Below are 16,532 nucleotides of genomic sequence, written 5' to 3' on the forward strand. Positions count from 1 at the left end.
AACATCATTTTTAATTATCAAAAGTAAAACAATCCTACTTTATATTTGTCAACTTCTGATTGTAACTTGACTGTCATAACTGAATGTTCTTCAATTTTCCTTAATCTGTCATGCCAATTCATCAAAAATTCCTCAAATAGATATGTCTTAGTCCTACAAAATAACAAAAACACATATTAGAGTTCATATCCCCAAAACAAACTATATTATAGAAATCTAAATATTGTTTTTTAATCAAACCGGAAAGTAATCCAATCTTCATTGGCCATTTCCTTAAATCCTTGCTGAAATTCTTCATAAAGGGTCCAAATCTGTGCATAGCTTTCAATGTCTTTAGCGATGCTATTTGCCATAGAGAAGTTAGGCTCGTCCAGTCCAAAATGATGGCAATCATCACTATAGAAACAAATATTGAAATATTAAATTTTAAAAAAAGAAAATTTATAAAATGCCATTATTCAAATAAATTCTGTATAAGAGGAAGAAAACGTGTGTGTGTGGCGGGGCGGCAGGGAGGGACATGTATGCCTTTTAGTTGAGACAGACAGTAGAAGATTCCTACAGTACATGAGAATTTTACTTACATAATGGTCACTTTTTTCAAAAATGTCAACATAGAGTTGATAATATATTTAAGGAGATTTTTTTAGTATATAATATATATCAGATATAATATATATAAATGTTCATGATTTTATAAATCTATCAATTAGTCTGAAAATAGTCTTTTCAATTGACTATAAGATACTCTTCATCTAATAGGTATAATGCCTCTTAATAAGAATGGTATAAAAATTCCATTCACCTAAGAAAACAATTATTTTATGGATACTTTTACCTAAATAAAACAATGTTCAAATTAATACCTTGTATTATTTGTACATTATTATAAGGTAAACCAACAATCCAGCTTTTTCTTTGAAGTCTTATTTTTATTATTTATTCTGCTAGATTCATTTTTTTCAAATTCAAACTATTTTTCCAACAATTTTATATATTCCATTTTTTAATTATTGGTTTTTTTAGATATACATGACAGTAGAACCCATTTTTATATAATTACACAAGAATGGAATATAACTTATTCTAGTTAGGATCCCATTCTCTTGAATGTACATGATGGTGGGATTCACTGCATTGTTTTCATATATGTACATGGAAAATAATGTCAGATATTTCAAAAATATTTCACTTTCTTTTTCTATTCCCCCTTCCTTCCCTCCATTCCGCATTGATCCAATTTTTTTTAATTTTCTTTAGTTGTTGATGGACCTTTATTTTATTTAGATAAATGTGGTGCTGAGAATCGAACCCAGTGCCTCAAACATGCTAGGCAAGTGCTCTTCCACTGAGCTATAATTCAAGCCCTATGATTACATTTTTAAGTAGGATGAGATCAGAAAAATATCACAATCCTTTAAGTTAACTAATAAATAAATTTAATCTTCTACTTTCTTGAAATTTGCTTTATTTTACTAGCCTTATAACATAACTCCTAAGAAAGCAGTATGTGAACATGTATTATTTGTAGTTGTTAAAAGAACTATCAGGAAAGGCATTAAGACAGCAGATATAATAAAACTGTTAGCTTAACATATAAATGTCAAATTTGTTTTTCAAATGAATCGGTTATAAAGAAAAAACATACACCAATTTTTTTCTTATGATTTCAAGATCATCAAATTCAATTTTTTTCTCTTTTATTGACTTTGCACTTTTTTCAAGGGTATTTTGCTGGCCGGTTTCAATAATATCATCACCAGGTTTCAACTGGTCCCAACGAGCTTTAAATTTTTCCAGTTCTTGATAATAGATCTGTAGACGTGATTTCACATTTCCTTTCATCACTTCAATCTGTAAGCCAACAAGGTTTAAATAATTTAATGCAGAGCAAAATTTCTATGTTCACATCTTTATTTCTAATATTTTATGTCTTGAAGTGATAATATATGAACAGTAACTTTCCAAAGCATTGTTTTAATCTCAATTATTGACTTCAAGTGTAATCAAATAATTCTAATGACATAAAATTGGAATATATATTTATAATAACATGTAATAAAATAATTCCAATGATATAAAATTAGAATATATTTATGATAACAAGAGATAACCTTCAACTATCATCATTAAATCATTTTTATGACTAACAGCACTGACTACAACTATCAATAAAAATGGTGTAATAAAAAAAATGTTCAAAGACTGGTGGTTCTGAGTATATAGTGGCTTAAAAGGAAGGCTTTTCCAGTTTTCCATGCAGCAAAGAGCCATCAAACTAAATTCTAGTATATAGCATATGAATGCTACAGATGTGTACAACCTCCAGATTATACCCTTAAAAAAGACAGAGGGTGCGCATTTCTCTTTCCCTCTTCTTTATACCTTACTAGGTAATTAAGTGGGCCCCAGACAAAGTCACAGACAGAGGCATCATTTCAGCTTGAAATTTAACTTGAGAAACAAACTTAAGCTGTAATTTTTTGAGTCTTCATTAGAATAGTCAAACTGATATCTTAATAAATTTAGTAATTTAAAAAAACAATCAATTTAAGGTATATACATCAGGGAAACACTAAACTCATTCTAGACTGGAAATAAGATTATGTTTCAAAGGGACTATTTTCTTCTTGGCATGGTAAGAAATGAAGACAAACCATGTGATACATCATTTACATAAAATATGTATTATTTTACTTTTAAGTACTGACAAAAGTCAATTTAAACATCAACATTAAATTCTTATAAATATGGGCTATAATGGAATAAATATAAGCAAAAAATGTGAGAATGAATTGTTTCCATTTTTAAAAAATAATTAATAGGTTCTTACCTGATCTTTAACCATAAGTTGGTGACTTTCCATCATTAATTCAAATTTATCCCACTTAGCTTTCAGATTACTAATTGTTTCTAAACCTCCACCTGCCACAGTTCGTAAAAGTCTGTTTTTACCTTCAGCTTCTTGAAATAAGGGAAAAATCTAAAGGTTAAAAGAAAAACATGTGACAAAGTATTTCATCAAATATCTTAAGATTTCATTTATTTTATTTCATGATTTGCTTTTTTAAAAACAAGATTTGTTTTTAAACAATTTGTTAAATTCCTAGATATAAACTTTGGAATGCTTAATTATTATTATATACAAGCTCAACTAAGGCACTTTTAACTTCAGTAGTTTACAAGTAGTAATATGAGATTTAGTGAAACCATAAATCCATAAAGACAATAATTATAGCCGTTCAAAGTAAATTTCTCATAGTAAAATTTCTATCCATAAGAAAATGCTAAAGAGTCTTCTAAAAGCCCTAATATTACTGATTATCCAAAAAGCATAGATTAGTTAAATTATTCTACTTCATACAGAAGAAAAAGCTATGAAAAAAGGCATTTAAGAAATGAAAAACTAAAGAAGTGAAATCAAGCTCCTACAGCTGGAGTTTTCAACTGAAAAGCAGTTGTATATGATAAGTTGTATATGATAAACAGTTTCTTAAATAGTCTGGTCATTTGTACTAAACTGCTTGAATTGCTTCTAAGTCTTTTGAAACACTGTAAGACAATGTGTCCTATAATTCATATTTGATATTTTACTATTCAACAAAGTAGTGAATCCACTGAAAGACTTCTACATATTCACTGTGCCTATATAATAAAACAGACAACAACAGAAATTCAAATATATCTCAATGACTCCGGGGCAAGATCAGTTTCACCTGAAAAGCAGAGAAAAGCCAATGGACCAAGAAGCCCATGCTGTTCTCTTGGTAAGAAAAAAAAAAAACTGCAATAAGATTTTAATGCTCACGTGTAAACAGAACTTAAGTTAGCTTATAAAGAGACAAAATGACAGTTTTCTGGCTTAGCTGCCTCAAGCAGTACCCCACAAATCCACTTACCAACAGAGAGACATATCAAAACAGAATTCTATGCCATCTTGCTGCTTAAAGCTCAGCAATGACTCCCCAGTGTTCTCAGAATATAGTTCTAAAATCCCTGACATGGCTCAAGCTTGATTCTGCCCAGTTCCCAAGCTCCTTCCTACTTCTCTTATTACCTCTTATAATGTATCTAACAGCTTGCTATTCCCAGCAAACTATTTTTCCTCTTACCTTTTTTGATATTACTTTCATATCTTTCCTCCTGCTTCCTTCTGAATCTCTTTGCTGCTTCTTCCTGTGTTTGAACTCTAAATTTTTCAAGCCTCAACTCTGGTCCTATACTCTTTGTCTACCTTACCAATTTCACTCATTAACATTTGCTTCCTTGATTAGTATGTTTTCTTGATAATGTTTATAGCTATCTGTAAAGCTATCTTTCTTGACCACAGCAAGCTCCATCTTTGTCTTAAGATCTTTGTACTTGCTATTCCTTTTTTTTTTCATAATAATCTGTCTCCAAATCTTAGAATGATTGTTTCCTTATCTTTATGTCTCAGCACAAATGATCTCTCTCTGAAAAGCTTTCCTATGATAAGCACCACCCTACCTAACAGCCCCTTGTTTAGCATACCGTTTCTGTAGCTCCTCTAAACAACCTCCCTCTTACAAACACACTTATATAGACATACACAAACATATTCCATGAGAATAGAACACATCCACAGCTGCATTCCAACTCCTACCACAATGCCTAGAATGTATCAGATGATCTATAAGTATCTGTCAAAGAAATAAATGAATGACTCTGTGCTTTTTCTAAATGCCATAGTTTATAATCATTTCTTCTTTAATTCTTTTTACTAGACAGATATATTATTTTATTCACCTTTAAATTTTCTTTTATATCTTTCAACCTATTACATAAAAGTTTATAACTCCTTCCACAAAGAGGTATGTACATTTGATGAGGTGGGAAGTAGTGATTGAACCCAGGAGTGCTTTACCATTGAGCTACATCCCCAGGTTTTGTTCTATTTTATTAATTTTGAGACAGGGTCTCACTAAATTGCTAAGGCTGGCCTCAAACTTGAAATCCTCCTACCTCAGCCTCTTGAGTAGCTGCAGTTACACATATGTGCCCCCACATCAGGCAGTGTATTACTTTCATTCACCATTAAATTCACTATATGACTTTAAGTCTATTGCATAGTAGGGACACATAAAAGTTTGTGTACTGACTTGAATTATTTCTTCTTCTGGTCTAAAAACAATTGAAATCAGCCATAATATGTTCATAAAATTTTGGCTTCCTTATTCTGGGCTCTAGCTTTATGGATACTGGTTTTATGAATCTTTATCCCTTTTTCATGTCTTTAATTAAAAGCTCTTCCATCGTGTGTGTGTGTGTGTGTGTGTGTGTGTGTGTGTTCATAATTCAGCCCTACCTCCATAGTTTAGTATCCTAAAATTACAATTCTGAAGGTAAAAGCATGAATTATTTAAATTTATTCTTATGTAATATCCTTATTCACAATAATATCCTTAAACACAATATTCTATGTCCCATCATAAAACAAACTGCAAATGCTTCTGAAAACAATATAAACATTACCTTTATTGTTTTATTATATAAAAACAGCATCAAAAGTCTGATCATCTTCAGGCAAGATTGATTAAATTATATAAACCTTTATAATGCTAAGATTACATATTTCTAAATAAGCACATAAAAGTAACTAATTAAAAAATCTCCAGTAGGATAATTGGATAATAATAACTTTAATTTGGGATTGGATTCTTACCTCTGGCTTCTGTTCCTGCAGCTTACTGTACTGTAAATTTGCATCACCTATTTCTTCCACAGACTGTGGCATAACTGTTAAGATTTCCATAGCCTCAGTAACAAATGTATCAATTTTATGTAAATGAGCTGAGTAGGTAACATTGAAATATAAGTCACATTATTATTATCACAAAAATATTTGATTATGTCATTTCTAAATCCAGAAGTGTTAGAAGTAATCACTACATAAAATGCATTAAGTCCTAAATTATTATTTGCTTTCATACAATAAAATTTCAAAATATGGAATAAGAAAAACAATTTTTCCAATAAAATTTTGTTTCACATTCCATTTAAAATTTTTGAAAACAGTTATTAATAAATTTCACTAACAATTACAAATATTTTCAGTCTTTTAAGTAATATGCTAAAATATCTCAACTTATTATTTAAAAAGATAAGAAGAAAATTCATTATGCCAGAAATCCCTACCTTTCTCAGTAATATATGCAACAAACTTATTCTAGTTTAAATTCTAAATAATAAAGATATCTTCAATCTTTAGACCAGTAAAGAAAAAAATGAAGATTTGGTTCTTTTTACTTTTACATGACAGCAGAGTCCATTTTGATAAAATTATACATGCATGGAATATATTCTATTTTAATGAGGGCCACAGTCTTGTCAATATACACAATGGTGGGACTCAGTATGTTGTATTCATATATGTACATAGGAAAGTTATGTCAAATTCTTCCACTGTCTTTAAACTATTATTTAGAGAATTTTTTTCATATTTTCTACTTCAGTTTTAATTTTTAATCATTGAGATTCATATTTTATAACTATCACAGTATATGCCTCTACATCCAAAATGAAGTTAACATTAAAAGTAAAAATTGCTTTTACCTTGGATGGATTTCTTCAAAGAAAGAATAAACATATCAAATAACTTCTGGATGAGATCATCAATCACAGTCTTCACAGGGTTGCAATTAATATTTAAACAATCAACCTTGACAGAACTGAAAAAAGCCAATGAACATATGTGACATGAAAAGACTAATTAAAGGAAACAACCTCCTTAAAATATTATAATAATTTTATAAAAACATTTAAAAATGTAAGACAAAAGTATTATTCTGATCTTTAAACACATTAAGATTTTAGCTTTAATTTAGCAAAAATGCCTTATTACCACTATTCTGAAGGTTTTCATTGAAAGATTTCATTACAACACCAACTTTTAATCATCTAATGTATCAGTTTTTTAAAAAGCAGCACATTATGAACCACAGAAAATTCAACAGAACATGTCAAATATTTCAAGCTCTAATTGCCACGACATGTAAATATGTAAATATTTATAAAATAAATTCACTATACTGCAGCAAAAATAAAAACAATGATAATGAAAAGAAAAAAATATATAAATAATAGATAAAGATTATTATAGCACTAAAATAATAATTGAGATACCACTTTATACCTATCAAAATGATAAAAATAGAGAATGGTTAATTTGCATTTTCAATCATGTAGGCAAAATGAAAACTCTCAGAAGTGCTACTGAAAGTATTAAATAATTCAAACTTTGTGAAGAACAATTTATATATCATATAATTTTAAAATAGGGAATTTCTCTGATTGTTTAAATGCCAACTTTAGAAGTTTTCCTAAGGACTCCAAGACTTGTATAAAATTATCTTCATCAAGGCATTAACTGTAATATTGAAAACTTAGAAAAAAATCTAAGTGCAATAATAGCTAAATTATTATATATCCATATAATTAAAAATAATATTTTTGAGGATAATAAATAATATGGTAAAATATTAGAGAAATTATTTTTTTAAAAAAACAGGTTACAATATGATTCAAACTTCCTAAGTATATGTATGCAATGTTTTGAATGGAATTTGCCCCCCAAAATTTCATGTGCTGGAAGTTTAGACCCCAGTGTGGTGATGAGAGAGGTAATGGAGCCTTTAAGAGGTTTGACCTAGTATGAGGTGATTAGGTCATTGGCAAATGCTGCCCTCAGAAAAGAGTAATGCTGGCCTCAGAGAGTCAATTATTATAAAAGGGCAAGCCTGACCCTAATCTCTCTGACTTCATGTCTTGCCATATGATCTCTCCCTCCTATATGCATTCTCACCACCATGGGGTCCTTACCAAAGCCAAGAAAATGCCAACACCATTCCTTCAAACCTTGAAAACTGTGAGGTGAATAAAATCTCTTTTCTTTGTACATTATCCAACCTCAGATAGTTTGTTATAGCAATGGACAATAGACTAATACAACATACTAATATATCCAAACCATTGTATTTTTACATGCCATTGTATTTTTCAATATTTTTAAAATTTATTTTAAAAAATATAATACTTTTTATTATTAAAAAAATTAAGCTAATTCTTTTCATAGTGTACTTAATGCAGATTGCAATGTTCTAAACAAAGAAATTGAATTAGACTCACTCATCTGAGGAAAGTCTCCTATTTATCTTAAATTATGCAGTTTTAAAAAAGATGTAAAAATTTTGGCCAGAAATATTACTTAGACAGATATTTTCCCTTTCCAAACCACAGAGCCAGGGGAGAACCTCAGAAATCAAGTTATATATGTTAAGTATTCACAGTTATAACTTAAATATGATTTTCCTTTAAAGCTTTATTAATTTTTTCTCAAACATCAACTAGTTTGAAAAGCCTAAACTACAGTTTTAGCCAGCAAAACATATAAGTCAAAAAATTATATGTATTATTGGGTTTTTTGCTAATGGATTAACATAAAGTGACATAATTAGAGCAAAGAAGTCATAATCACTGACTGTTGAATTCTACGGACATTCAACAAGACTAATATTCATCTTTCATTTGAAAATATTTATAATATGTAACTGAGATTCCATTCAACCAAAGAGAGAACAGGAAGATATCTCATTGTATTTCAAAGATACCTACCCAAAAATTATATTCTTACTATATACCATCTTAAATACATCACTAGGTGTAGCTTTTCTAATCGTATACCTTCAAAAAATACCACTGAAATAAATACCTGTGTATGTATTTGTATGTGCATTTATGTGCATGTTAGCTTCAATGCATACACGTTAATTTATTAGCAAGAAATAGCAAAATGGAATGTGGGACACACATTCTTTTCTTAACTTTGGCAAGGAAGCATAAAGAGAAAAGCTATCTACAGTAAGGAAAAAATAGAAAAGGTAGAAGCAAAATTCTTGAGTAGTTAGACTCATTTTGAGTGCCAGAAGCTTAATTTGATTAATTACTACTGGTCTTTGAATGACTGATACATCTGGAATATCTTTATTCTGCCATACAATTCACTGTTTTCAGACTGACCTTCCAAAAGTACAGCTTTGATATAGACACATTCCTGTTTAGAAATCTTCAAAAAAAAAGAAATCTTCAAAAGCTAATCATTAGGGGCTGGGGCTGTAACTCAGTGGCAAAGCACTTACCTATCATGCATGAGGCACTGGGTTCGAGCCTCAGCACCAAATAAAAATAAACAAAATAAAGGCATTCTGTTCACTTACAACTACAAAAAAAAAATTTAAAGAAAAAAAAGCTAATGATTATAAAATGAATCCCCTATTTCAGAATGTAATACTCTCCCAAATCTGTACTTCAATCTATTTTTCTCAGTATAACTTAAATCATACCTTCTCTCACCTTCCATTCTCATTTCTAGGTCTCAAAATTCTAATTCAATTGTTACTATTATAACAAAGCTTTCTCTGATTTTGCCCCAAATGAATGAGTGTCATCATCCTCTGAATCCTCATAGTTTTAGTGCAATCTCTAATAAGGAATATGGACTATTCAATTTGTTATTAATGACAATTAAAAACTAACATTTACTGAATTTATATCCTGTACCACTATTTTATATTCAAATTACTAATTTAACTTGCAAAATACTATAAGATAAATAAATACTATTGTTGCATTTTATTTTTTTCAAGATAGAGAGAAGAGAGAGAAAAGAGAATTTTTTAATATTTATTTTTCAGTTTTAGGTGGACACAACATCTTTATTTTATTTTTATGTAGTGCTGAGGATCGAACCCAGCGCCCCGCGATGCCAGGCGAGCATGTTACCACTTGAGCCACATCCACAGCCCCTATTGTTGCATTTTAAAGCTGAAGATACTTAGCTTCACAATTTTAATGACTGTCAAAATCATGCAGCTAGTTAAGAGCCATCTAATTACTCCTCACTGTACTTGACTTATTAAATGTACTTGTCATACTGCATTCCCAGAGAGTAAAGCAACTTGATTTCAAATTCACTCTTCTTTATTTTGTACCCCTAGAACACAAGGTTTTGCATGTTATAAATGCTCACCAAATCTTTATTAAATAATAAATGAATTAATAAAGGTGTTGTCATCTTTTGTAGGTAATATATACTCTATTACATGAGGCCTTTCATGGAATGTTTATTGCCAAAAGAAGTCCCAGTGGTGGGAATTTCAGATAAGAAAGGGGGACACATTCTCAAGTAGCTAAGTTATGAGAAACCCTTCAGAGATTTTTATCCACATTTAAAGTAATACTTAGATGCAGCACTATGTTGTATATTTCCTAAGGCTTTTAAAAGGGAACAGAACAATACAAAAGTAGAGTTAAATACCATTAGTTTTGTATACTCTAGTATGCTCTCTCCAGTAGCTTCTGGGCTGATGCATATCAATTACCAGATCCTAATATCAAAAATTAATACAAGCCTCTTCCCCCAGTCTTTTCTACCCAACTAGATGCCAGCCAGCAGAGCATCTAGAAGGAAAATTTCATTCATTCTATGTAACTCTCCACCCAAATAATACTCAAATGTCAAAGTAGAGTTCTATAGGAAAGAACAAGCTGATTTGATTTCAATCCCACTGAAGAGAAAGTACCCTTACTATCCATGTCAAAAACTCTTATGAGGAGCTGGGGCTGTAGTTCAGTGGTAGAGCGCTTGCCTAGAACATGTGAGGCACTGGGTTCAATCCTCAGCACCACATAAAAATAAATAAGTATATTGTGTCCACCTACAACTAAAAAAAATTTTTTTTAAACTATTATGATACATAAGTATTACATTAACCTTGGAAGTCGTTCCACTTCTTTCCCTTTTGTTTTCAGTGCTTTAAAGTTTCTCTCCCAATCATGTACAGTAAAAAGATGCTTGTCCACCAGAGCTTCCATATCAACTTGCCCAATTACAATCCATTCCTATTTAAAGAATAAAAACATAATTTTAAAGAAATAGAACTAATAAATTGATATTTAAAAGATTAAAATCCAACCATTAAGACAAATAAAATGAAGAAAATGTGGCCATTCAGATAAATGTCAATTCAAATAAGTGTAATGATCACTACATAGACTAAAGAATGAAGAGGGGGAAAAAACGATTCAATATGAAAATATAGTAATCGTACACTTTCTAAAGAAGTTAATAACCTTCCTTTAGATTCTCTTCTCAAATTAGATGTACATAAAATTCAAAAATAAAATCACTTCTGTAAAGCCAAAACTCACTAAAAGTTACAAATCCGAAAGTATCCAGACTTACCTAGTAGATTCTAGAAATTTAAAATGCAAAACCACTGCAGAGGGGCTGGGATTGTGGCTCAGTCATAGATTACTTGCCTAGCGTGTATGGGGCACTGGGTTCAATTCTTAGAATGACATATAAATAAAAAATAAAGGTCCATGACAACTAAAAAATATTTTTAAAAAACACTGCAAAGGCAGTTAAGGAACTAAACAAATTTAGTAAAATGTCTTCAGTATCAATACAAATGAGTCATGAAATTGGGGCTTCAAAGTGGAGTAAGTTGGTATGATTCACTTAAGCAGTCATGCTCCTCATAAAGAATGACAAATCAGGGACTCTGGTTTGCCATATTTTAATTTAATGCCACATAAGATAAATTATTAACCCGTACTTTTAATGTTAATTCAATCAACTGAAAGATACAATAGAAGGATGAAAAATTATATGTTCTGTACCTTATGTTGATGTAAAACAGCTGATAATCTTCTAAACAAATCTTCTGCTTTGCTGTAAATAGTAAGAAAACCACTTGCATTTCTATCAATCATAATAGAAAAAATAGATTCATCTCCTGCATCACCCACTCCTTTAAACTGATTTGGAATGCCAATGAATCTCTTCATTTCTCTGTAATATTTAGCCCGAATTTCTTCAAAAGGGGGCCTGAACTGTAACCGTCCCTGTCTGAAAATAAAATATAAATTTAATTACATATATTTATAATTTATACTTTAAAATATAAAATATTAGAAAATTATAAATTGAAAAATAAAGTGAAGTTTTAAAATATCTTACTTGTAAATTAAGTCTATATTTATTTCAGGCAGATTCTCATTAAGTGCTTCTAGGCCCATCTGATACTGATGTTCCAGAGCTTTATATAATTGATGGTTCCAGTGCTGCTTCCATGCGTGCATATCACTTGCTTGGAATCCCTAATATATTAAATTCACATTTTTTTATTTGAAAATTATGTGACAGAATAGATTTTTTATTTAATACTTTCATGTCACATAAATTACACTTAAAATTTTTTTTAAAAAAAAAACTCATTTTAAGTATTTTAAAACATGCAACTCCTTAATTGGCACTTTTAGTGAATTTTCACAACATCAAATATGAAAATATCTAATCTCATGCTTATAAAGGTCAGTAAAAATTAAAAATTAACCTAATATTAAACGGATTTCATATCTGTACTTTGTTTTATAATGCAGTACACAAACAAGGCTTATTTTATGAGTACTTTAGTCCTATGTTTTTCAAAATTTTTTCAAATTTGTTTCAATTTTTTCAAAATTCCCATTAAGTATAGCTCATCTTTTATCTGCCTACTCCCTAAATAACCTACTGGATATTTAAAAATATGAAAAATTTATGATATTAGAGGGATAGCTTACATATTATTTTTGTTTCTACATAATCATAATTGTATCAATTCAAATACTTTGGGGTTTCTCTATATTGGGTACTAGGAATTGAACCCAGAGGTTCTTAGCCACTAAACTTTTTATTGAAAGACAGGGTCTCACTGAATTGCTAAGGGCCTAGCTAAGTTGCTGAGGCAGGCTTTAAACTCATGATCCTCCTGCCTCAGGCTCCCAAGCCGCTGGGATGACACATGGGTGCCACCACACACAGCCCGAGGTTTTTCTTAAAGTTCTAAAAACTGAAAACATCTAAGAGAGCTAATTCATATTCAAGTAAGATCCCACTATCAGCTCTTGTGTATCAGGCTCTGTGGTACTTGCTGTATATATATGTCATCTTATATCAAAATCTGAATAAAACTTGAGTTTTATCCTCCCTCCTAAAAAGAAAAAAATGTGACAAAGAGTTCTTTCAATCATTAGGCTTCCATCTAAACTGTGTTCTACAGATGTCAAAATCACCTAAAAGATAAATGATAGATGTTTAAGCACTAAGTCAGAAAAACAACAAACTCTTGAATTAAGGGATTAGGCATTCCATAAGACAAACAGATATTGATTTTTATATTTTCAATAGAAATTCATTGATAATTTATAGACTTTATATGTAATTCAATCAAATAATTCAAAATTTGATAGGAATTAATAAGCAAGCATTTAACAGATACCCTTCTGAACTCTCATCAATTCATATATTCACATTCTGAAAAGATCATTTCAAAGTATTGACACAAAGTAAAACATAATCTACCTGTGCTTCTACACTTGCTAAGCCAGTTCTCAGTTCTTGTAATCCATCTTTCCAACGTTGCTGCTGCCGAAGTAGATCAATATTCATAAGAACGACCACCTATTAAAAATTAAAGCATAATGCTGAAGGTGTAGTTCAGAGGTATAGTACTTACCTAGCATGTACAAAGCCCTGGGTTCAATCCCAGAAACATAAAAATAAATAAATAATTTAATTCTTTTTTTAAATTAGAGCATTATAATCTCAAAAGTGTTGATGGAAAAACAATAACTTTTCAGTAGAGAAAACTGTCAAGGCACTATCCTAACCAAGTGATCAAGTATGACTCAACCTATAAGAAATATTAACACCTGCCTTGTGTACCAAGAAGGGCTAAATATTTCCATAATATTCCTGTCAAAATTGTATGATAAAATATCATATAAACCTAAATTTAGAGACTCCACAAATAACTGACCAGTACTTATCAAAAGCATCAAGGTCATGAAAACAAGGAAATACTGAGAAGGAGAAGAGTAAAGAGACTCAATAACTAAATGCAAACTAAGAAACTGAATTTTATTCTAGAAAAGAAAATTAGTAGAAATACTTGTAAAATTCAAAAGTCTAATTCCTGGTTTTGATAACCATACTAATATAAGTTGTTCACATCAGGGGAAGCTATGTGAAGTATAAATGTAAAATCTATACTATTCTTGCAACTTTAAGTCTCAAATTATTTCAAAAATAAGACTTTTAAAATTGTGTCCTAAACTGGGCGCAGTGGTGTACACTTGTAATCCCAGTGGCTCAGGAGGCTGAGGCAGGAGATCATGAGTTCAAAGCCAGATTCAGCAAAAGCAAAGTGCTAAGCAACTCAATAAGACCCTGTCTCTAAATAAAATACAAAATAGGGCTGGGGATGTGGTTCAGTGCCCCTGAGTTCAAGTGCCCCTTATACTCCCCCCCAAAAAATTGTGTCCCAATTAATTTCATAGTTTATTCAATTGTATAAACAATATATATATATATATACCTTTTCACAAAATGTAGTGTGCCATTTTCTCAGTTTTCTATTTTCAGTAGCAAGTCTTTCAGCAGCATTTTGGAGCTTTTGAATGTAGCCTTCTAATTCTTTAGGATTATCCCAAGTAATTTGTGACTTTCCTCCACTTCCTGCTTTTGAATTCTATGGTACAATAAATTTCATTTAGTATTTAGATAATTTCTTTTTTCCAAAAGATTTAATTCTATATCATAAGCTCAATTATCCCAAACGCCGACCTGCAATAAAGAAAATATAGCAGAGTGTGGTGGCGCAAGCTTGCAAACCCAGTGGCTCAGGAGGCTGAGGTATGAGGATCACAAGTTCAAAGCCAGCCTCAGCAATGTAGTGAGGCCCTAAGCAATTTAATAGGACTCAAAATAAAACACTGATATTGCTCAGTGATTAAGTACCCCTGGAAACAATCCCCAATACCAAAAAACTTAAGTATATAATAATTTCTATAAATTATATGGTCCAGGCAAGATTGAGTAGCTCTATTTCTTCCAGGGTCTCTCTCTTATAACTAAAAACCCTTACTTATAACACAGCAAAGAAGCATAGGAAGATTAAATGGTAAAATGAAGAGAACAGGTAGTCCAAACATTTCAGGAATTAGGTAACAACATACCTCGGTTTCCTTACTGTCTTCTATATATTCTGGATAAGTCTTTGGAGAAGACTAACTTTAAGAAGTATTTTCTCTTGAGACAAAAGGTTAGGAAAATCTTGAGGAATGCACAACATACAGTAGCCAAACACCAAAGGAAACCCACCCCCTTTGCAGTTTCAGTGGGACCAAATGGATAACTGATTCTCTATCCCTCCTTGTAAAAGCAGGCAGTGTTCTAATTCCCGTGCCAAGGTATTGTTGATGGGACTAAAGAGGAAACTGGGCTTGCACACCCTGCTTGCAGGCAGTGAGATAACACAAGTTGATGCCTCACTTTCACAGGAAAAAGGAGGACTGAACTTTCACTCCTCTCATCTGCAATCAAATAGTGCAAATCAGTATTCCACTTTCATTAAAATGGTTCCTGCAGGGTCCAACAGGAAAAAAAAAAAAAAACACATATACCCACCCAGAACTATTTTCTAAAATGTGCGGATTAAATATTACCAAGTATCATAATACCATGTCTAAATGACCAGGATATAATTGAAATCATTCATGATATCAAAAACTAGGAAAACCACAACTTGAATGAGAAAAGACAATCAAAAGATGCCAATACTGAAATGAATTTGATGCTGGAATAACCTGACAGGAATTTTTAGGCATCTATAATAAAAATACTTCAATAAGCAATTAAAAACTCTCAGAACTAGTTAGAAAAAGAAAGAAAATTTTCAGAAAAAAATTGAAACGTATAGAACTAAAAAAATACAATAACAAAAATTTTCTTTAAAAAAACTTTATAGATAGATCCAATAATAGAATGGAGATGTTAGAAAATAGAATCAGTGAATTTGAGGACAAAGCAATAGAATTCACCCAATGGAACAAGAAAGAAAATAGGAAAAAAAAAAAAAAAGACAGGATTCTCAGGGAACTCTGAGATAAAATAATTAATACACAAATACTGACATCCTAAAAGGAGAAGAGAAACTGAAATAAGTATACAAAGAAACAATGACTGAAGACATCCAAAATTTTGCGAAAGACAAAAACCTGAATATGAGTGAATCCCTAAAAGATCAAACTTAAAAAATCCTATGCCAGATCACAATAATAATAAAACTTCTGAAAACTAAAGAAAAAAAACCATTGAAATCTTGAAAGCAGCCAGAGAAACAAAGTATTATTTGAGAGGAATATAAATCTGAATGATAATGAATTTTTCTGAAATCATGAAGATAAGCAAAAAGAAAAATAGCACTTTAAAAGTGCTAAAACAAAAAAACTGTCAAACATGAATTTTAAATCTGGTAAAAATATCCTTTAGGAAAGAAGAGAAACAAAAACATTCCCAGACAAAGAAAAACTAAGAAAATTTGTCATTAGCCTATCTACTCTTAAAGCATGGCTAAAGGAAGAATAAACTGATAACCAAAGAAGCTTGGAACTTCATAAAGGAGAAA

At 30.7% G+C, this 16,532-nt stretch overlaps 1 protein-coding gene across 2 annotated transcripts in view; it reads right to left on the reverse strand.

Annotated features, from left to right (window-relative positions):
- Positions 1-16,532, reverse strand: part of Dync2h1 (dynein cytoplasmic 2 heavy chain 1) — a 337,531-nt gene that overhangs the window by 295,429 nt on the left and 25,570 nt on the right. For both annotated transcript variants that reach the window (XM_076843827.2, XM_076843826.2), the window contains exons 14-24: positions 14,442-14,594; positions 13,427-13,525; positions 12,041-12,180; positions 11,701-11,929; positions 10,790-10,917; positions 6,574-6,689; positions 5,684-5,811; positions 2,834-2,983; positions 1,649-1,854; positions 241-396; positions 39-153 (exon numbers count right to left, since the gene is read on the reverse strand). In XM_076843827.2, coding sequence (XP_076699942.2) covers positions 39-153; positions 241-396; positions 1,649-1,854; positions 2,834-2,983; positions 5,684-5,811; positions 6,574-6,689; positions 10,790-10,917; positions 11,701-11,929; positions 12,041-12,180; positions 13,427-13,525; positions 14,442-14,594 — 1,620 coding nt within the window. The remainder of the gene's footprint in view (positions 1-38; positions 154-240; positions 397-1,648; positions 1,855-2,833; positions 2,984-5,683; positions 5,812-6,573; positions 6,690-10,789; positions 10,918-11,700; positions 11,930-12,040; positions 12,181-13,426; positions 13,526-14,441; positions 14,595-16,532) is intronic.

This window comes from Callospermophilus lateralis, chromosome 2 (assembly GCF_048772815.1).
Source record: "Callospermophilus lateralis isolate mCalLat2 chromosome 2, mCalLat2.hap1, whole genome shotgun sequence".
NCBI lineage: Eukaryota > Metazoa > Chordata > Mammalia > Rodentia > Sciuridae > Callospermophilus > Callospermophilus lateralis.